This window comes from Mesoplodon mirus (assembly GCF_964341445.2).
Source record: "Mesoplodon mirus genome assembly, chromosome: 18".
Classification (NCBI taxonomy): domain Eukaryota; kingdom Metazoa; phylum Chordata; class Mammalia; order Artiodactyla; family Ziphiidae; genus Mesoplodon; species Mesoplodon mirus.
The window spans coordinates 51,501,679-51,523,708 of NC_138994.1; the positions used below are offsets into that span (position 1 = coordinate 51,501,679).

Here is a 22,030-nt window from a genome sequence, read left to right on the forward strand (position 1 = left end):
CTGGTGGCACAGTGGGTAGGACTCCACGCTCCCAATGCAGGGGGCCGGGCTTCGATCCCTGGTCACAGAACTAGATCCCACATGCATGCCGCAACTAACAGTTTGCATGCCACAACTAAGGAGCCCGTGTGATGCAACTAAGGAGCTGGCAAGCTGCAGCTAAGGAGCCTGTGAGCCACAACTAAGGAGACTGTGAGCCACAACTAAGGAGCCCACATGCTGCAACTAAGGAGTTGGTGCTCCGCAACTAAGGAGCCCGCCTGCCGCAACTAAGACCCAGTGCAACTAAATAAATAAATAAATAAATATTTAAAAAAAAAGAAAGCCAAGCCAGACTAAAGCTAGGTCTCTTGCACCAAACAGTTAGCCAAGTTGCGAATAAAAAGCAAAAGTTCTTGAAGCAAATAAAAAGTGCTACTCCAGTGAACCCATGAATGATAAGAAAGTGTAACAGCCTTATTATGAATATGGAAAAAGTTTGAGTTGTCTGGATAGAAGATTAGACCAGCCACAACATTCCCTTAAGGAAGGGCTTAATCCAGAGCAAGGCCCTAACTCTCTTCAATTCTATGAAGGCTGAGAGAGGTGAGGAAGCTCTGGAAGCTGCTTCAGAAGTCTGAAGCTAGTTGAGGTTGGTTCATGAGGTTTAAGGAAAGAAGCCGTCTCCGTAACATAAAAGAGCAAGGTGAAGCAGCAAGTGCTGATGCAGAAGCTGCAGCAAGTTATCCAGGCGATCAAGCCAAGATAATAAATGAAGGTGGCTACACTCAACAGCAGATTTTCAACACAGATGAAACAGCCCTCTACTGGAAGGGGATGCCATAGCCAGAGAGAGGAAGTCAATGCCTGGCTTCAAAGCTTCAAAGGGCAGGCTGACTCTCTTATTAGGGGCTAATGAAGATTTAAGTTAAAGACAATGCTCATTTACCATTCTGAAATCCTTGAGCCCTTAAGAATTATGCTAAATCTACTCTGCCTGAGCTCTATAAACGGAACAACAAAGCCTGATGACAGCACATCTGTGTACAACATGGTTTACTGAATATTTTAAGCCCACTGTTGAGACCTACTTCTGAGAAAAAAAAGATTCTGTTCAAAATATGACTGCTCATTGACAATGCATCTGGTCACCCAAGGGCTCTGATGGAGATGTACAATGAGATTAATGCTGTTTTCATGCCTGCTAACACAACATCCACTCTGCAGCCCATGGATCAAGTCTTATTATTTAAGAAATACATTTCAGGGCTTCCCTGGTGGTGCAGTGGTTGGGAGTCCTCCTGCCGATGCAGGGGACGCGGGTTCGTGCCCTGGTCTGGGAGGATCCCACGTGCCGCGGAGCGGCTGGGCCCGTGAGCCATGACCGCTGGGCCTGCGCGTCCGGAGCCTGTGCTCCGCAACGGGAGAGGCCCGTGTACCGCAAAAAAAAAAAAAAAAAGAAAAAAAGAAATACATTTCATAAAGCTATAGCTGCCACTGATAGTGATTCCTCTGATGGATCTGGGCAAAGTCAATTGAAAACCTTCTGGAAAGTATTCACCATTCTAGATGCCACTAAAACATTCATGATTCATGGGAAGAGGTCAAAATATCAACATTATCAGGAATTTGGAAGAAGTTGATTCCAATCCTCATGGATGACTTTGAGGGGTTCAAGACATCTGTGGAGGAAGTAGATGTGGTGGAAATAACAAGAGAACTAGAATTAGTCGTGGAGCCTGAGGATGTGGCTGAATTGCTGCAGTCTCACGATAAAACTTGTACAGATAAGGAGTTGTTTCTTATAGCAAAGAAAGAGCAAAGAAATTATGAGCAAAGAAAGTGGTTTCTTGAGATGGAATCTACTCCCGGGGAAGGGAGTAGATTGTTGAAGTGAAGATTGTTGAAATGACAACAAAGGATTTAGACTATCACATAAACTTAGTTGATAAAGCAGTGGCAGGGTTTGAAAGGACTGACTCCAATTTTAAAAGAAGTTCTATTATGGGTAAAATACTATCAAAGAGCATCGCATACTGCACAGAAGCTGTTCATGAAAGGAAGACTCTAAAGTGTAAATGTAACTTTTATATGAACTGGGAAACCAAAAAATTTGTCACTGTATTGCAATATTTGCTTTACTGCAGTGGTGTGGAACCAAACCCACAGTATCTCTGAGGTACACCTGTCCGGATTTTTTCGTATGTATATTAAACTTGTATACAACCACCTTGCTAAATTCACCAACTAATACTAACCATTTGTATTTAGAGTTTTTCAGATTTTCTAGTTATATAACCATGTTTTCATGATAATGAGTCTTAGCTATTCTCTAATCCTTATGCTACACATTTCTATTTCTTGCCTGATTGCAGTGGTTAGGCCTCCAGCACAATGTTGGATAGAAGTGGTGATACAGATACATAGAACTTGTCTTATACCAGACTTTATGAGAAAATTTTTCAATAACTATTGAGTATGATGTTGCTTCTCCTGTGTTCTTTACTAAGATATCCCTGCTTCTCCAAGGAAGGGGAAGCATGAGATAATGAATGCTTTGGTCTGAAGCAATGGAGGGGCAGCATGGCACAGCAACTCACCCTGGGGGACCCAGCTCCCCACTATCTGGCCAGGTGACCTGAGCAGCCCACATCACCTCAGCTGAGCCCCTGTTCTCCAGCTGTGACTGTGGAACAGCCTCACCGACCCTGATTCCCTTATGGCTTTGCCCTAAGGACCCAGAAGGATGACTTTTGTGAAAGTGCTTTATAAACTCCAAAGGACATTACAAGGTGAGACAGTGACCTCCATGTTCACTGTTTGCAAGAGCGAGGATGGCCTGAGGGAGGAGGCAGGAGACTCTAAGCTGAGGGTTTGGGGGTGTGGTGCAGGGGAGAACATGGGGAGGGCAAGGGGAGCAAGACAAGCAGAGGGAAGGCGGTCACTTGAGGTCCTTCACCACCACCCTGAGCCAGGCCTGGGGCTGGGACCTTAAAGCAGGGTTGTTGTTTTTTTTTTCTGGGCTATGCCATGCAGTTTGTGGGATCTTAGTTCCCCGACCAGGGGTTGAACCCAGGCCCTCAGTGGTGAGCGCACAGAGTCCTAACCACTAGACCTCCAGGGAATTCCCAGAGCAGCCGTTTTCCAGCCCAAGGAGGATCAGAATCCCCAGGAGGGCTGTTTGTTAAACACACTGCCTCTGTTGGCAGAGTTCCTATTCAGTAGGTGCTATGGATGAAGTATTTGTGTCCCCTCAAAATTTGTGTGTTGAAGTCCTAACCCTCCATGTGATGGTGTTTGGAGGTGGGCCTTTGGGAGGTGATTAGAGTTCAATGAGAGGTCATGAGGGTGCGGCCCCCGTGATGGGATTAGTGGCTCCAGGGTTACTGCCTGCTGTGGGTCTAGGATGACCTCAGCAGGATACCGCTCCTCAGAGCCTTGAGCAGGGTTGGGGACAGGCATCAGGGTCTGGCCTGGCGCCTTTCCTCCAATGGCCCCCCATCCTGGGTGGGGGACGCCTGCCCACCCCACCCCACCAGCTGGATGTCCCCTGAAGGCTTTGAGCAAAGTGCAGGGCTGCCTCACTGTTTTTGGTTGGTTGTTTGTTTTTTGCAGTATGCGGGCCTCTCACTGCTGCAGCCCCTCCCACCACGGAGCACAGGCTCCGGACGCACAGGCTCCGCGGCACGTGGGATCCCCCTGGACGGGGGCACGAACCCGTGTCCCCTGCACCGGCAGGCGGACTCCCAACCACTGTGCCACCAGGGAGGCCCTGCCTCACTCTCGTTCACCAGGACTCAGCACACGTGACCGAGATCATCAGTTCACGGGCAGGCTCCTCTGTTCCCACACGTGGAGCACATTGTAGCTGAGACCAGAGAAAACTCTGATTGCTTCCCCCGCACGGTGACAATGCCATCCTGGGCTCAGGTGGGCTCTCCAGCAGCCCTGCCCAGCCTCCCTATTATTGGTGAAGCCAGACTCTCAATTAAAGTGAGAGCTGGCAGACTCAGATCCTAAGCAATTAGGAGTGCCAGACCTCTCTAATGAACCAGCCAGCCCCTCGCCCTTCCCACCACAGCCTTCTGATAATGAGAGCAGGCAGCCTGGGCATGCAGGCCCAATTAGAGGGGACGCTGCTCTGAGGACCAGCATCATGGGTTCCACCCTCACGCTCATTAGCTTGTGGCCGCCAAACACTGCCAGGGCTTTTGCTTGGGACACCGCCATGTGGCCAGGAGCACCTGAGGATCTGCCCCCCAGACATGGATCTGGATGCTTCCCATGTCAGAGATCTCCCCAGCATCCCTTCTCTGCAGCCTGCCCTTGCCCAAGCACCTCCTGGGAGCCAGTGCTATAGCCATTGCAAAAGGTGGGGAGGTGGAGAGGAGAGATAGAAATAAATAGGGAGGCACCCCGGAAATTGGTGAGCCCAGAGTGGAGGGATCCTGATACCCCCAATTTGGTCACTACCTTGTTAGATCTCTCTTAGCCCCCGAGGGCTGCCTCTGTAACCCCAAACCCAACTGTAATTAATTACCCATAATCATTTAACACCCACTGCCTAGAGGGCAGGCATCTGTGTGTCTTTACACTGTATCCCCAATGCCTGCCCCAGTATATTGTCATATTTATATGACAACACATATTTGTTGAAAGAGTGAATAGATGACATTGTCTACCCCTCCCAGACACCAGAGAGCCCCTGTACAAGGGCTAAAGCTTTGCAGGGGGCTGTGAGGTTAAGTCTGGGCCTCCCTCCTGACTCTCCAGAGACTTGGCTCCTAAGCGACCACCACCTGGCAGAGTGGCCCAGGGTGTCCTCCCTGTCTTCTGGGCCTGAATCCTCGTAGTCAGGCACTTGCTCAGCCCATTTCCAGCTGTATGCCTCTGCTGTGCTGTTCTCCCATCCCTGGAATGCCCTTGGCTCTGCTTTCAGCCTCTCAGAAGCCTAACCAACTTTCAGGGGCCAGCTCCTCCAGGCAGCCCTCCTGATTGTTCTCAGTCCTGGAAACCCTGGTCCCAGCCATAGTCAGCATCACTCTAGAGGGTACTGTCTGCCCACCTTGACCATGAGGACCAGAGGGAAGTGGCCGTTCTGGACCCTTCTCCTTTTGGAGTTCCCTAACCCAAAATTAACCCAAGAACAGGCTGAATAAGTGACTGAGTGTTAGGTTCACCTGAGGAACTTGCACAGAAATCAAGTTTGGTTTCCCTGCTTAAGAAATCCAATCCTGGAGAGCTACAAAGGCTTCCAGAGGCTTTTATCTAAATTACAAAAACTTTGGGACTAACTGTGGGAACTCCAATTTTCAGTTCAAGAAAACATGAATTGAAATGGCAGTCCAGTGGTTAGGACTCAGCAGTTTCACTGCCGGAGCCCAGGTTCAATCCCTGGTGGGGGAAGTAAGATCCTGGGGAGAGGGGGGTGGTGGGGGGAGAGGGGGAGAGAGAGAGAGAGAGAGAGAGCGAGAGAGAGTGAGAGAGAGCGAGAGAGAGAGAGGGAGAGAGAAAGGGAGGGATGAAGGAAGGAAGGAAGGAAAGAAGGAAACAAGGAAGGAAGGAAGAAGGAAGGAGGGAAACATGAATTGTAAAAAGGAGAACATAGGTTGCTATTGGCTGAATTGTGTCCCATCAAAATTCTTGTGTTGAAGCCCTAATCCCTAATGTGACTGTATTAGGAGACAGGGTCTTTAGTAGGTAATTAAGGTTAAATGAGGTCATAAGGGAGGGGCCCTGATCCAAATAGACTAGTATCCTTATCTGAAGTAGGAGAGAGACCAGAGCTCTCTCTCCACCATGTGTGGACACAGTGAGAAGGTGGCCGTCTGCAAGCTAGGAGGAGAGTCCTCATCAGAAACCAGATTGGCCAGCACACTGATCTTGGACTTCCCAGCCTCCAGAACTATGAGAAATCAATTTCTGTTGTTGAAGCCACCCAGTCTGTGGTCTTTTGTTATGGCAGCCTGAGCTGACTGATCCATGGGATATCACGAAACCTCTTCTGAGATGTATGTGAGGTTGGTCCTGTTTTTGTGCCACCTGGGCAGTCTGAAGAGCTAGGACCTCGACGTGAATTAATCATAATAGTGGTAATAATCATAACAGGAATCCTTTACTGAGTGTTTGCGATGGACCCGACACTAAGGGCTTCCCTGCATTAGCTCATCTACGCCTCACACCCACCCAGTGATGACGTAGTTCTATTCCCCCGTTTACAGATGAAGAAACAGAGGCCCGGAGAGGTTAAGTGGCTCATACAAGGTCACTGCGCTGTGCCCAAGCTGGAGCACAACCCAGGTCTCTCTGCATGGGAACAGCACTTACTGGCAACCCAGGAGGACCTCTGTCCCCTCACCGTGCAGGACCAAGTGACCTCTAGCCCTGGCCCATTTGGAATCTAGGACCCGCTTTCCTTCCTAAGACCCTCAATCACCCCCCCTAACCCCTCCCTATTTGCTTAGGATACATTGAAGAAATTGATTCCCTTGCGGTATGGCCTTTGTCCCTATGTTGCCTCGTCCCCAACCTCATCATCTTCCAATGACAGCCATCGCCACCTAACTCACCTCCTGCTTTCCTTCTATGTCCCCCTGTAACGCACTTGCCAGACAGCAGCTAGGCTCACCTCTTCAAAACACAAACCAGATCACATTACATCCCTGCTTAAAACGCTCCACTGACATCCCATGAAACTTAGAATTACATCTCAACTCCTGACCTTGACTTACAAAGCTCTGTGTGATTGGCTATGCCCACCGCTCGCTCCCTCTGCCCCAGATGGCTTCATTAGTTCCTTGAACATGCCCAGCTCATTTCTGCCTCAGGGCCTTGGTGCCTGCTGGTCCCTCTGCCTGCAACGCTCCTCCACCTGGATCTTCCTGGGGCTGGCTCCTGCTGTGGTCAGGTCTGAGCTCACAAAGACTCAACTTGAGCACTTTGTTTTAATTCACTACAGAGCCCTAGGTCTACTTAACGTTATTTTAAATTTGTTTATTGTCTATCTTCTCCTACCCCTAGAAAACAGTCTCCATGAGAGCAAGGACTTTATCTTGTTCATGGTATCGCCAGAACCTAGAACAGGGCCCGCACACAGTAGACCCTCTACTATTTGCATAATGAGTAAATGAATGACTGAATGAATGACACAGTCTTCTCAAGGATGGATGAAGATAACCCCCCCAAATGCCCATCATTCAGCTGTGGCCCTAATTGGCACGCTCTCCTCCCACTCTCACCCAAGCACAAGTCCCCTCAGAAACTCAGAGGGCTCCTGATCTCACCATCCAAGCCAGGACCAAGTCTTCAGCCTGCTGTGAAATAAGGACATTTTCAAATGGAAATGTCCTCCCGAAAAGCTACGGGGTGGGGGTGGCGAGAGTATCTGGAAGAGCATTCCCCCACCCCCACATTCACGGAGGTTCTCCCCTGGGACTCCCACTGTTGCCTAGGAAATGGCTCTGCAAGGAGCAGCGGGCATTAACCCTTCAGCAACCAGGGGCAGCAGCCTGCCTCTGCGGCAGAGGCCCCAAACTTTTCCGGGGAAAGGAGACAAGGCTCTGACAGCCTCTTCATGGTCCCGCAGACCCGGACATTTATGGTAGTCATGGAGTTGAGGGGTAGGAGGAGGAAACAGGCTGTTGGGCCTCATTCTCCCAGGCAGAAGCCACATACTAGAACCCCACCTGCCCAGGTGCTGGGAGCAAGACATTCCTGAGTCCCTGTGCCCAGTAGTACCTCGTTGGTATCTATCTAGTCTAAGCCTGTGGAGGCTTGCGGAGGAGTGGCACCAAAGTGCCCAACCCCTCCCTGACCCTCAGGCCCCTCCCACACCTCCACTGTTCTTGGGACCCCTCACCAGTTGATCCACATTCCTCAGCCCAGTTCACCACATGCGACAGAACGGGGAAGAGGGACCTTAGCGGAAATCCTGGCTTTCCCTCCTATTCATTTGGTACATTAACTTCTTTGCACCTTGGATCTCTCATCCAGATTTTGGACATCACTGAAAATGCCCTAGTCAAGGCTGCCAATGGCCTCTGCTGCCAAGTCCATGTTTACTTCTTTGACGTTCCCAAATTTTACAGTCCTCTCAACTCTTAACGCCCCACACCACCCTCAGTCTTCTATTCCCTGTTAATTCTTTCCAGAACTTATTTCTTCCTGAAATCTTTTTTTTTTTAATTTTATTTATTTATTTATGGCTGTGTTGGGATTTCGTTTCTGTGCGAGGGCTTTCTCTAGTTGTGGCAAGTGGGGGCCACTCCTCATCGCGGTGCGCGGGCCTCTCACTATCACGGCCTCTCTTGTTGCAGAGCACAGGCTCCAGACGTGCAGGCTCAGTAATTGTGGCTCACGGGGCTAGCTGCTCCGTGGCATGTGGGATCTTCCCAGACCAGGGCTCGAACCCATGTCCCCTGCATTGGCAGGCAGATTCTCAACCACTGCACCACCAGGGAAGCCCTTTCTTCCTGAAATCTTCTTATCTATTACTTTACTATTTACTATTTACTTTATTTATTTACTTTACTATTTACTATTACTTATGATCTATTACATTACTTTTTTTGGGTTCCCTCAAGAGAGAAAGTTCTTTCTCTGCCTTGTTCACCAAAATAACTCCAGGCTTAAAATAATGACTAGCACATGGAAGTTACTTGAGAATGGGTTCTAGTAAAACTAGAGTGAAAAACAAAACAAGAAAAAGACATGGTGTCTTGGGAACAGTGCTTCTAACCTAGGAGGGCAGTAAAGGGAAGTCCCATGATGACAGCTATGCAGTAACTACTGTAGGCTAGAGCAGGAATAAGAGTCCAGAAGAGTTTCTGGCAGGGAAAAAAAAAAGTAGGCTTCACGCAACAGAGAGTGAAATTCAGATGCTAAATAACCTTGAGGACTGGAAGGCACATTATTCTTTGGTCAATGAGAAAAGAAAGGCAATTAGAAACTCCAGGAAAAACAAAAAGTTATTTTAAGAAGTCTTGGACTCAATATTAATATGTGGCATAATTTAGAACAATCAGTGGGGTATACGAAAAGGAGAAAATCCACTTGGCCTTGCTGCAAAGATCATTCTCATTTGAGTGGCCAGGGATCAAGAAAGCAGACCAATAGAATTGGAAGTATAATCTTAGCAAACTGTTTGGCCCTGAGGAAAATTGTATTTAATGACAACTAATAACATATCCTGAATACTTATATGCCAAACAAGGTTTTAAGAGCTTTGCATATAATACCTAATCCTCACAACTCTCTAAGGTACATATTATCATTATCTCTATTTTATAGACGAGGAAGGTGAGGCTTGACATAGTAAATAAGTAAATAAGTTTTCTGAGGTCATACAGCTAGTGGAAGAGCTGAACTCAGACCCAGGCCTGTGAGACCCAGAGGTCCACTCCCCAGAGCTGGCACTAGAAGCCTGGCCATTTGACCTTCAGGCCCCAATCCTTCTTGTCAAGAAGCATAGGATACCATGTGTGCACACATGTATGCACGAATGTACACACACACACACACTCCTGGGAGCCAGGATGCAAAGCCACAGAGTAACAGGGCTGGTCCAGGCTGGGAAGCCAGAGCAGGGCCTTACCTTCCTGCAGTCTTTGCAGAACACCGATGAGCTGCCCAGGAAGCCCAGCACCTCCCCACAGAGCAGACACTGGGAGAGGCCATTCCCCATCACATTGCGCCTCATGGTCTCCAGCCGCTCCACCAGCCGCCTGCAGCACAGGACACAGAGTCAGATGGCATGTGCTTCCTGTCTCCAACCAGACCCCTGCCCAGGCGCGGCTGCCACGGGGCCCCAGTACTATACCACTTCCTGGGGGTTGGTTCCCTCACCTGGGGTACTGTTCCCTGCCCCATCCCTTCCCCTGGCTAACTCCTAATCATTCACTCACTCACCAACCATTAACTGGGCACCTACAACATGCCAGACACTGGGAATATTGTAGCAAACAAGCCAGAGATGGACATGGTCCCTGTTCTTATGGAATTTATGTTCAATGAAGGGAGAAAGTCCACAAACAAGCAAACTGACTTCAGAGGGGGGAGTGTTATGAAATAAAATAAGTGGGGCTGGGAGGGGGCAGGGCATGTTAGATGGTGATTCGTGAAGGCCTCTCTGAGGACATCTGAACTGAGAGGTAGAGGATGACAAGGACCAAACATGTGAAGAGCTGGGCGAGCAGCAAGTACAAACAGCAAGGCCCTGGCGCATTAGAACGGTAAGAAGGCCGGGGGGCTACACTGCCTGGGATAAAGGAGGCTGGAGGGGCGAGGAGGGGCCAGGTTACACGGGGTTTGTAGGTTGGATTGGTTTTTGAAGTTTGGATTGTTTTCTAAGATCAACGCGAACCCACTGAAGAGTTTTAAGTAGAGGAATGATCTGATCTAAGTGACTTTTCTAAAAGCTCCCTCTAGCCGTTGTGGGAAGCTGGGATTACAGGGGGAGTCCGGGGAGGAAGCCGGCAGGAGGCGGCGGGAGGGCTGGGGAAGGTGGACGGAGAGCAGGACGGGCTGTATTTCAGAGTCATTGTGGATGGATTTGGGGGAAGAGAGGTAAGAGAAGGATCCAGGAAGGAATAGAGGCTTTTGGCTTAAGCATCTGGGTGGACGGAGAAGCCAGAGGGAGAAAGAGAAAGAGGTCCTCTTTGAAACCTGCTGAGCCCAGGATAGGTGCCTTTCCTTGAGTCCCACGGCGCCCCAGCCCACCGTGACCCCTGTTTCATGACAACCTGTCATACAACACTGCCACGCCCACAACACGCGGCCACTTCTGCTTCGGTTTTGTTGGCCGCTGTGTCTCCAGTGCCCAGTGGATTCCCAGTGAAAATTCTTGAATGCATGGAAGATGGGGTGGGGGTACGTTATGTCCTGTAACTCTCACAACGGCCCAGTGCAGAGGATGCTGTTTCCCCCCCACTTTAAAGGTGAGAAGATTGAGGCTCCGAGATGTGAAGTCACTTGCCAGCATTGCACAACTCCTCAGAGGTAGAGCCAGGGCCACACTCAGGCCACCCCAAGTCTCATGGCAACTCCACCCTCTCTCCTGGGGTGGTCAGGCCCTGCCTGGGGGCCGACGGAGGGCAGACTGGGCGCCGAGGCTGCCTCTGCCCACCTGCCCTCCAGCTGGCACTCCTGACTTCCACAGGAATCACCGTCCCTCTTCCAGGGACCTGCAGGGTTCTGGGAGCAAAGCCGAGTTCGGCCCTGGCCTGACCCACTTGTTTTTTGGGGACCCCCTCTCCGTACAGCCCTGTGACTCCCACTCATGGAAACACACAGGATGCACCTCCTCCCTCTGGGATGATTAACTGCCTCCTGGGCCATTCCTGCCCCAGCCAAACCCAGCGCTCACAGCCAGGGCCAGACGATGTGAGCAGCACAGGGAAGGCAAAGATGGCAGCTCAGATGGATGGGAGGGGGGCGCAAATGCTTCCCACAGCTGCGGGGAGCCCACGGGGGACACCCCTCACCAGCACCCAGCACGCCCTCCTGGGGGAGCCTGAGGGATGTGGTGCTGGCCCATCAGCACAGGCACCTCGGAGACCTGCAGAGCTTTGCAGGACCCTTGGGCTAGGCCTGAGAGAGGGAGGGGCCCCAGCCAGGTGTGGCGGGGAGAAAAGAGCAAAAGACAACTAGTCTGTCAGATACAAACCCTTTTTGTAATGAAATGGTAGTAATATGTCAGTATTACGCAGGCACAGACAACAAACTGTTTGGACAGCAGTGGTCTTTGTAGTGGTGCTTTCACTTTCTAGAACTGTGCATTTCTACAATGTCTGACTTTTTAAAAATGATCATCTATTTAATAGAAAAAGATAAATAGAAAAAGAACAAGGAGACCAGAATCAAATTAATTCCTGCCAGTGCCCTGCATTTATGTTTTCCTCCTCGTGCCTGCCTGTGTTTTTCAGATTGTCTAGGAAGTATGAATTGCTTTTGTAATTAAACAACAAAAAAGATACAACAAAACTGAAGACTATGTAGGAGACAGCTCTGGATGCCGGAGGCCGGAAGAGCTTAGAATAAGCTGGAGAGCGGCTCCTGTGGGTCTTTGATGAGAGAACCCCACAGTTCAGCCTCCACGTCAATCCCTCCCCTGGCTGAACCACAGTGACCCTCCTTTGTGCAGAGCTAAACAGACCTTAACGTGTTTGACGGCACTCATTCATCCTCCCCACAGCCTGGGGCCCATACATCAGCCGCTATCCCCATCTTACAGAGGGGTATACTGAGGCTTGGACAGGCTGGGTTAGGAATCTCACGCCAGGGGTGTTCAGGCAGAGCTGACTCACTCCCAGTGAAAAGCTGGAACTAGAAGCCAGGGCACCAGACGCCCAGCCCACTGATCTGGACTAAATGCCCTTGCTTCCCTCTCCACGGCCTCACTCCTGCCCCATCTTGGGAGCAGCCCTTACCCGATTCTCTGCTGTTCCAGGACATCAAGCCGCTCGGCCCTCTGGATGACTTGCAGGATGGCCTCCACCTCGGCTGGGCTGAGGCACTGGCTCTTCCTCTGCTTCTCTGTCTGGTAGGTGTGCACAGACCAGCCCGTCTGCAACCTTGAGAGAGAACAACACAGAAGTGCAAGCCTAGTGCAAACTGGCATCCCCACCACATCCACAAAGGTCCCCTGAGCACAGTCTGTATGTCAGGGGCAAGGGGTTCAGACACCGGCCTCCAAACGCTGCCTCTGCCACCCGCCAGCTCCCGGGTCCCACAAGGATAGCAGCACCCCCTTAGCACCTCGGGGGGGCTGGGGGGAGACAGGAGCATGGAATGTGCCGAAGGCCATGGCCACAGCATGAGTGGTTTCAAGGGAACAGCACCGAAGAGGACCAAGAGAAGAATGAACACCTGGATCTGAGTTGTACAAGACAGTGAGATGGAGTTTACTGTGGGACAGGAAAGACTGGTAATTAGGTTAAAAACAAGCGCTGAGGATAAACGGATATTCATGCAGCATTTTGAAAACGAGAGGGATCCAGGGCAGGAGGGTAACGCAGCACAGGAGGAGCGGTGAGGGCTGGCCAGTGTGGCGAGGCGGGGCTGGGGCCCGGCCCAGAGCCCCAGGACTGAGGGGAAGAACTCCAACGCTTTCTGTTTTTCTGGATGGTGAGAGTAGCAGCAGTGGACCAAGCCCCAACTCCCTGCCCTGGGGCCCAGCTTCTCCCAGACTTTCTGCGCCAGGTGGTGGGAACACAGAGACGGACAAGGTGGCAAGGTCACTGCCCTCCAGAACTACAATATTCTGGGGGAGACGGATGCCCGATCAGTTACAAAAATATTTATTTACTGAAAAATTCGGAGAGCGATTCATTCGATACCTATTTATTGAGCAACCACTGTGATGCCAGGCTCACTAGGTGCTGGGACGAGCCACTGGGCAGGCCACGCAGGTGGGCGTGAGGAGGATGTGCAAATAAGGGGAATTGACCCAGGCAGGGGAGCAGCTCTAGAAGGGCTCCACTAGGGCTTCCCTGGTGGCGCAGTGGTTGAGAGGCCGCCTGCCAATGCAGGGGACGCGGGTTCGTGCCCCGGTCCGGGAGGATCCCACATGCCGCGGAGCAGCTGGGCCCGTGAGCCATGGCCGCTGAGCCTGCGCATCCGGAGCCTGTGCTCTGCAACGGGAGAGGCCACAACAGTGAGAGGCCTGCGTACCACAAAAAAAAAAAAAGAAAAAAGAAGGGCTCCCCTAAAGAAGAGGTAGCAGACAAGAGATTGTGACACAGGATACAGGGCAGGAGGGTGAGGGTGTGGACGCCTTCCTAGTGGTTCCCTGAAACGGATGGACACTGGTGGCCTCACGTCACCACTCAGTGCAGCTCTCGCATCCAAGCACTGCCGACGCTGTATAAGTTAGGAGAGCTACAAAGCGTGTCCTTTCTCTGTGAGTAGAGAGAAAGCCATCCCAGGCTGGTTAAGGTGAAGGACTCAGATTCTGAAGCCCAATGGGTGGTCTCATCTTATGGCCCTGCCCTTTCCCAGGTATGAGAACTTGGACAGCTGCTCATCCTTGATTGCCTGATCTGTCTCTTAAAGGGATGCCAGGAAGGTGAAAGAAGGAGGGTATATAAAGTGCTCTGTACATAGCAGACGCCCAGTTGCTGAGTAAGTGGCAGTTAGTGATGGTTTTGATAATGATCGTGGGTGAGACCATTAGGAACAGCTTAACCAAAGAGGTAGCATTTGTGCCGGGTTTTGCAGGATGAATAGGAGCTCCCCCAATGGAAGCAGGGAGTTGGCATTCAGGCAAAGGACACTGAACGGGCAAAGGCATGAAGGCATAAAGTAATGTGCTGCATTGGAGAGGTCCAGACTTCTAGACTGCCTATTTCTCCAATTTAAAAAAATGCCTTGGCACAAACTACTGTGTATCAAATAAATAAGCTACAAGGATATACTGTACAGCACAGGGAATACAGCCAATAATTTTTACAATAACTTCAAATGGAGTATAATCTATAAAATATTGAATCACTATATTGTACACCTGAAACAAATATAATACTGTAAATCGACTATACTTCAATTTTAAAAAATACCTTGCCCTAGACTAATACTTTTTTAAGTGACCCTCACAGAGCTGAGGAAAGCAAAGAATGGGAACGGGGCAGGACTGGTGGGGACAGGAAGGGAGGCCAGGCCTTGGAGTGGGCAGGGGTACACATTCACCTGTCCCTGGCTGCAGGGATTTGTAACACTCTCCTTTAAGGAGCCTGGCATTACAAGGCAGCACACCCCGGGGAGGAGATAAAAGGTGCTACGGGCTTCCCTGGTGGTGCAGTGGTTAAGAATCTGCCTGCCAATGCAGGGGACACGGGCTCGAGCCCTGGTCCGGGAACACCCCACAAGCCGCGGAGCAACTAAGCACGTGCGCCACAACTACTGAGCCCGCGTACCGCAACTACTGAATCCCACGCACCTAGAGCCCGTCCTCCGCAACAAGAGAAGCCACTGCAATGAAAAGCCCGCACACCACAACGAAGAATAGCCCCCGCTCGCCGCAACTAGAGAAAGCCTGCGTGCAGCAACAAAGACCTAACTCAGCCAAAAATAAATAAATAAATAAAAGGTGCTACAACCGCTTCTGGCTGCTGCTGAGCGCAAGACCAGGTCACGGAGAGCCAAAGGGAGTGCCGGCGGGATCACCAGGGGTCACACTGGGCCCTCCTACAAGAGCCCAGCTCTCGTCAGCTCCTCACATCCAGCCACGGAGGACGCATCATCTCGCCTAGTGTCAGAGGAGAGAGGGAGAGAGGACGGTTCCACCCCTGGTCTCTCCCCCACAGGGGTCACGTGGGGGCTAAAAGAGCCGAGCCATCCCAGTGAGCGGGACAAATTAACTGTGGTGCAAAGAGTCCTGCAAATCACGCAGGCCTCCACTCTTCTTGGGCATTTCAGATTCATTTTTCTACCCTCTTTTGATGTTTCAGCTCTGTTCCCTGCAGGCTCACAATGTTTAATCGCAAATTTCTTGAACTTGGTCTCATTTGGGAAATGCTGGCTCCTGTACCCAGCACGACTTGACAGATGAAGAGGCACTCTTGGGCTTATTTGACCCCAGGGACTCCCAACTCCCTGGAGGGACAGGAAGAGACTGGAAGGCTGGAGAGGCATCTGGGAGCCCCTGGTCTCCAGCCACGGAGGGGGGCAGTGGGTGGAGATGGGCTGATCTAACTACAGCCGAGGGGTCACCAGGCTGAGAGATAACAGGAACTGGGGGCAAACCAGAACAAGAGAGACCCTGACACGAGCACGGCAGAGACCTGGGATGCTTCAAGGCTGGTTGTGTGTTTCAGCCCAGAGGGCAGCTCTTCATAAATTAGACAAGCCTTTGGTCTGTCAACTCAACTATGAAGTGGGCATCCAGAGATCAAAGGCTCCCCGCTGCCAGGGACTCAGGGGCTGAAGGCTCAGTGATGGGGGATTTATACTCTTAACAGAGCAGGTAAAGGAAATGGCCTGGCTCCCTGGAGCCTATTGTGATCGAAAGAACACAGGTGTGGGGTCAGATGGACCCAGGGGAGTCCCAGCCCTGCCACTGACAAGGCGGGTGACTTGGGTGAGGACCTCAGCCTCACTGTCCTCATCTGAGAAATGGGAACACATTCCATACGGCAGTTAAATGAATGAATGGCTGTTAGGCGCCCAGCTCAGCGCCAGGAGTGTGGTGTGTATTCGATGGGCACTTGTCTCCAAATTGCTCTTTCTGGAGGCCTGGGATTGAATCTTCTCAAAGAAAGGAGGGGATTTAGGAGGGGGGAGGGAAGGGAGGGCCCGGCCAAGCCCTAGAGGTACTCACTTGGCTCGCAGGGCAAGCTGCCGATCATTGGGGCAAACCCACTGATCATTCCCACTGCCGAAGATGGTGTCGGCCATGACTTGGAGCACCCAGCCAGGGTGTGGAGTCACATCTGAGGGGAGAAGAGGAAAGAAGAAAGAGCGTGTCATTGGCTGGGTGTCACTGGCAGACAGGGTCCCTCAGACACCCAAAACCGGTACTTCCAACCTATCCCTGTCGGTTGCCAGCCCCTGCCCCATCCCCACCCCGTCCCCGAGGATGTCTGGAATCTCACCAGCAGAATCACTCCTCCAGCTAAATGCTATTCCCTCAAAGCTCCTCTTTCAAAAGACTCGTGATTCTGGGAGGGGTAGCTAGGTGGATCACGCAGCTCAGTGACAAGGTTGGACTTGATTGGCAGGATGTCAAAGGGACAGAATTGGAGAGGAGAAAAGAGGCACACCTCAGCAGTTTTCAACGTAGCGGGCAAGCCCCAAGGGCGCTTGATCCCTGCACCCTCCAAGTACTTCCCCTGCTTTACTTCATGGGGACCACGATGAAAATGGTCCCCTTGGGAATCCTGCAGGGAGAAGACCCTGCTCCAGAGCTTGCTGGTGGCTTAACTTGTGCAGCCGAGCTTAGCTGGCTTTCTCCTTGCCACCAAGGACGTGTGTTGGTGGGGAGAGTAAGGAGGGGAAGGGAGAGGGAGGAGTTTGAGGGAATCCCAATCCCAGAGCAAAGACGAGGGGCAGCACTGAGTTATCCACACTCCTCTGGTCTAATCTCCTCCAGACCAGTGGTTCTCAAACACAGGACTCCTTTACACGCTTAAAAATCACTGAGGTTGGAAATTAGTCTGGCCGTTCCTTAAATGCTACACAGAGTTACCATAAGACCCAGAAAGGACTTTGAAGTATAAACACAATAGAACAGAAAACGTATGTCCACATATGAAATTGTACATGAATATTCACAGCAGCATTATTCATAACAGCCAAAAAGTGGAAACAATTCAAATGTCCACTAACTGATGAATGGATAAAATGTGTACAATGGAAAATTGTTTGGTCATAAAAGGGAATGAAGTGCTGACACAGGCTACACAACATGGATGAACCCTGAAAACACGCTAAGTGAAAGAAGCCAGTTACAAAAGACCACATATTGTATGGTTCTATTTATATAAAATGTCCAGAATGGGCCGATCCATAGAGACAGAAAGTAGATTAGTGGTTGCCAGGGGCTGGGGGTGGAGGGGAGGGAGGAATGGGAGTGACTGCTAACGGGCTCAGGGTTTCTTTTTTGGATGATGAGAATGTTCTGGAATTAGAGAGTGGTGATGGTTGCACAACTTTGTGAATTCACCGAAACCACTGCCTTGTACCCTTTAAATGTCTGAATTTTATGGTATGTGAACTACATCTCATTAAACTGTTATAAAAAAATTCTTGAGAACTCCAAATGCTATGGGCTATAGCTATTGATATTTACCATATGAGAAATGAACACTGAGAAAAAATTTTAATTGTCAATGCATCAAAAAATAATAAACCCATGAGATGCTCACATATTTTATATAAAAACTATATGTTCAAAACAAAAACAGTTAGTGAGAATAATGGTATTGTTTTGCATTTTTACAAACCTATGTTTGGCTAAACAAAAGTCAGTTTCATCTCTGCCATTTCATTCAATCTTTTGTGATATGTAGATTTGTTAAAGTACATGAGGGACATCCAGACTCTCACAGATACATGCTATAGCTGGGCAAGGGTGGAGTATTTTAATAGCCTTCCCAGGTAATTGTGGACATGCTTATTTCATACTGTACCCAAACTCAACAGATGGTAGTTTCTTAAAGATTAGTTCCAATGTGGCATTCATGCCAATGAACTTTTCACCTGTATATTTGTGAGAGAACTTGACCAAGTGTATTATTTTTATTACTAAAATAGTTTTTACTTTGTGGACCCCCCCGAAAGGCGTTGGGAACACCCAGAGATCCCTGGACCGTGGTTTGAGAACTACTGTTCTAGACCAATGTCACCTATTTCTGTGATGACCAGCAGGGGGCAGCGTGCAGACTGCAGCTAACTGACCCACTCAGGGACCAAGCCCACTACCTTGACCGCAGTGGGCTCTCTATTCCACTCGGCTGATCCAGGCACCCACTCCCCATTGTCAGCCACCTTGAGAGCGAGACCTGAGTTAACCCAGGCCCCAAAGAGTCGCGTGTGGAGTCCCCATGGCCAGGCCCCGTTCTGGGAGGGCTGCTGGTGCCACCGTCACCAAAGGCCTCCCCACATTTAAAGTCTTGACCTTCTCCCAAAGGAGACTCACATCCAGTCCAGGAAAACACAGGTGGGCTCAAAAATGAGACGCTCATCAAACAGCTTTAAACCAGTCCCATTTCAGCTACAATTTGTTTTGTTGTTTTTTTAATAAGTTCTGTTATCTCGTGAATAGCGCAGTCACATTGCTGCATGGGCGTGAAAAGCATAACCCTGTTCCAAGTAAACATTTAAAACACACTCATCTCAGTAGCCCTGTTTCCTTATTATTTTAAAAAAATATTCTGGGAGCTTCAAGAAATGGAAGTGATGCGGTGTCCCTAATGGGGACAGGCTGTGCCCAGGGTTAACTAGGTGTCCATCACCTCATAGGCACTGCCATTCCTGCCGTGGCCTGCAGGGGGCACCGTGTCTCGGGCCACTGCTCCCAGCACTAGAAGGCCCTGAGCCTTCCTGCCCACCAGGCACCCTCACAAAAGCAGGGATGCGCCAGTGGTGACCCAGAGGGAGGGGCAAGCCGGGGAATCTCAGGGTGGGAATTCCATCATCTGCAGAAGCTTCTGAACCAAAAGGGAGCGGAGCGGAGCCGGGGGAGGAGGTGGGAAGAAAGGAGGGACCCTGTGCTCTCGTGCTCGAACCTTCACCTCCTTTACAGCGGGACAGGTAGGGACGTCCAGGAGACGGCAGCAAACACAGGTGGAGAAGCAGCAGCGCCTCACGGCCCCAAACACGTCGCCCCCAAGTGAACCTCCAAACAATGAACTTCGCTTGTCCCCTTTGGGTCACTTCTGTTTTTTTTTTTGTTTTTTTTTTTTGATGTGGACCATTTAAAAAGTCTTTATTGAATTTGTTACAATATTGCTTCTGTTTTATGTCTTGGTTTTTGGCCGCAAGGTATGTGGGGTTTTAGCTCCCCGACCAGGGTTCAAACCCATACCCCCTGCATTGGAAAGCAAAGTCTTAAACACTGGACCGCCAGGGAAGTCCCTGGGTCACTTCTTAGGGGGCCAGAGTTTTGGGATCACTGACAAGAGAACCCCCAAACTAACATTTATCTGTCCTCTGACCCATGTGAGGTCTGTTCCTTTTCTTTGTTTTTTTAACTTGAGCCAAAATGACTCTGCAGCCACCCACAGGCTCTGTTCTGTTCTTCCTCAATCTAATTATTTTTTGTTGGGCAGAAGAAAAAAGAATGAGGATGAGAGACTTGAGAAAAGGTCACACCTATGCGGGTCTGCTAACCCTTAACCAATACTATTTCTGCATCGGGTCACGTTGCACTGTAAGTATGAAGGGAAAGGTTTCGTAGCAGTGAGGATCACTCAACTAGGAGAGAAAAGACCTGGAAAGTCCGGCTTTTATGCAAACTTACTGGAAGACCAGGAACCATCAGTTATTTTCCCTGGGCCTCAGCTTCCCCATCGGTACCCGATGGAGCTGAGACAGACAGGCTGGAGGGATTGCCCTGGGCAATTCCAACAGATTCCCACCCGCTGAGTTGCAGGAGGGATGCAGGGATAGCAGGCGGGGGACTGGAGAAGGATCCTGGGGTGGGAGGTTGGTCGCTGCTCCAACGTGGTGGGGGGATCTGAGTCCCCACCCCAGCCTGGTCCCCGGCGCAGGGAGGAAGAGGCATCCTGGGTCCCCCACCCTTCTCGCTTCTGGAGCTTTGAGGAAGGAGGAAGATGAGCCCACGGAGCCAAACACCTCAGAGGGGTCCAGGGAGATGAGAGAGATGTCCCCTCCCGGGGCCTGGGGCCTTGGGCACTGGTGGCAGGGTCTTCGACGATGGTAAGCTCGCGGCCGAGCATGTCCACAGTGGTGGCTCCGAGCAAGAACTCAGGTCCCGTCCAGGGACTGAGGTGCCTGCCCCGGGCTGTGGCTGGCCCCTTGGAAGGCACAGCTGTCCCTCGCCCACGTGGAGCAATCGCGGGACAGGTGGTGGGAGGGGAAGGGTAGCCTGGGGAAACATGTCTTAGGAAACTGCGGACAGAGTCAGCTTAGGCTCCCCAAACCTCTGCAGACTGAGCTGGCTGCCAGCTCCTCGCCCGCCAGTCGGCCTCTGTCCCCGGCTTCCCGCACCCCCTCTTCTGCCAAGCTGTGTGCTCACTGCCACCCAACACACCTCCTGGGTTCTGCTCCGCCTCCGGCAGGGGCCTCGAGGAGGAGCAGGGCAGGAGGTGCCCTTCCCAAGGTCCAGGCCCTCTTAAGAGCTGGGTCCTTCAGACTTCCAAAGAGCAGTGCATGTGAGCTGAATACAGACCGCACCCTTGTACTGACACACTTCGATCTGTCCTGGACAAAAATCAGATGATGAGGTGACTTCCCTGGTGGCACAGTGGGTAAGACTCTGCACTCCCAATGCCGGGGGCCCGGGTTCAATCCCTGGTCAGGGAACTATATCCCACATGCATGCCGCAACTAAGAGTTCGCATGCCACAACAGAGGAGCTGGCAAGCCGCAACTAAGACCCAGAGCAACCAAATAAAGAAAGAAATTAAAAAAAAAAGAAAAAAAAAGAATGGGGTTTTTGCATAAGAGAGGTAGAGATCCAACTTGGAAAAAAAAAAAAAATCAAATGATGAGGGACCAAAACAGGGGCTTAAAGAAGGTAAGTAAAAAGCAGGAAGGCGAACCCACACATTCACAAGTGGAAATGGCCCAGAGCCTGGGGCGGAGCAGAGGCAGCGGGGGCTGCAGGCGGAGGGCTGCAGGGGGCTCTAGCCTTGCTCTAAATGAGGGGAGAAGCGGCACCTGGGGCCCGGCCTGTCTCGGAGGTCCTTCCAGCTGTGAGAGGGGAGAGGCTGAAGGATGGGTGTGTGTGTGTGTGTGCACACGCACGTGTTCGTGCGCTCCCGGGGGGGCCTGCATCCTCTCTCCATCCCTGCACAGGGCCGGCTACAAAGTAGGTGTTTAGTGAATAAACTGCAGTGGAGCTGATTTCATCAGACAAATCGCCTTTCCCAGACAAGCAGGAACTCAGACAACAAGCCAGACATGCTCGGAGCAGCGCGGGGCTCTCACTATGTTCTGTGGCCTGGTCACTCCCAGGCAGTCTGTTCCTCAGGATTCCCCACGTGGTAGTTAGCACCCAGGTGCTCTGTCTGAGCCGCCTCCCTGCAGAGGGGCCCACCAGGGCCTCCGGGTGCTGCCTGCACCCTGCTGGGCAAGACAAGCTGAGCAGCACCCTCCCCAGCGCTTCTAAACCCTGCAGCACAAGGGCTCAGGGGACCCGCGGGGAGACAGAATCACAACTTGCCTGGTGCTGGTTTCCGGAGAAAGTTCCTAGGGGGCAGAGGTTTGTGAGCCCCAGGAAACTTTCAAGGCAGATCTATGAAAGCGAACATTCTTACTGGGAGATCAACTCTCCGCTCCTTAAAGCCAAAAGCGTGTCACCCTGGCGTTAGTTGCTGCAGGCAAATGATGGAGTCACAGCCGACTCCACTGGGCAACAGTCAAAATGCAAGCT

At 51.0% G+C, this 22,030-nt stretch overlaps 1 protein-coding gene across 5 annotated transcripts in view; it reads right to left on the bottom strand.

Moving 5' to 3' along the window:
* The window catches only part of RPH3AL (rabphilin 3A like (without C2 domains)), a 156,477-nt gene that overhangs the window by 71,761 nt on the left and 62,686 nt on the right, over positions 1–22,030 (bottom strand). For all 5 annotated transcript variants that reach the window (XM_082603702.1, XM_082603699.1, XM_082603701.1 and 2 more), the window contains exons 2-4: positions 16,292–16,403; positions 12,405–12,548; positions 9,572–9,701 (exon numbers count right to left, since the gene is read on the bottom strand). In XM_082603702.1, the coding sequence (XP_082459828.1) occupies positions 9,572–9,701; positions 12,405–12,548; positions 16,292–16,368 (351 nt within the window). In that variant the 5' untranslated portion in view covers positions 16,369–16,403. The remainder of the gene's footprint in view (positions 1–9,571; positions 9,702–12,404; positions 12,549–16,291; positions 16,404–22,030) is intronic.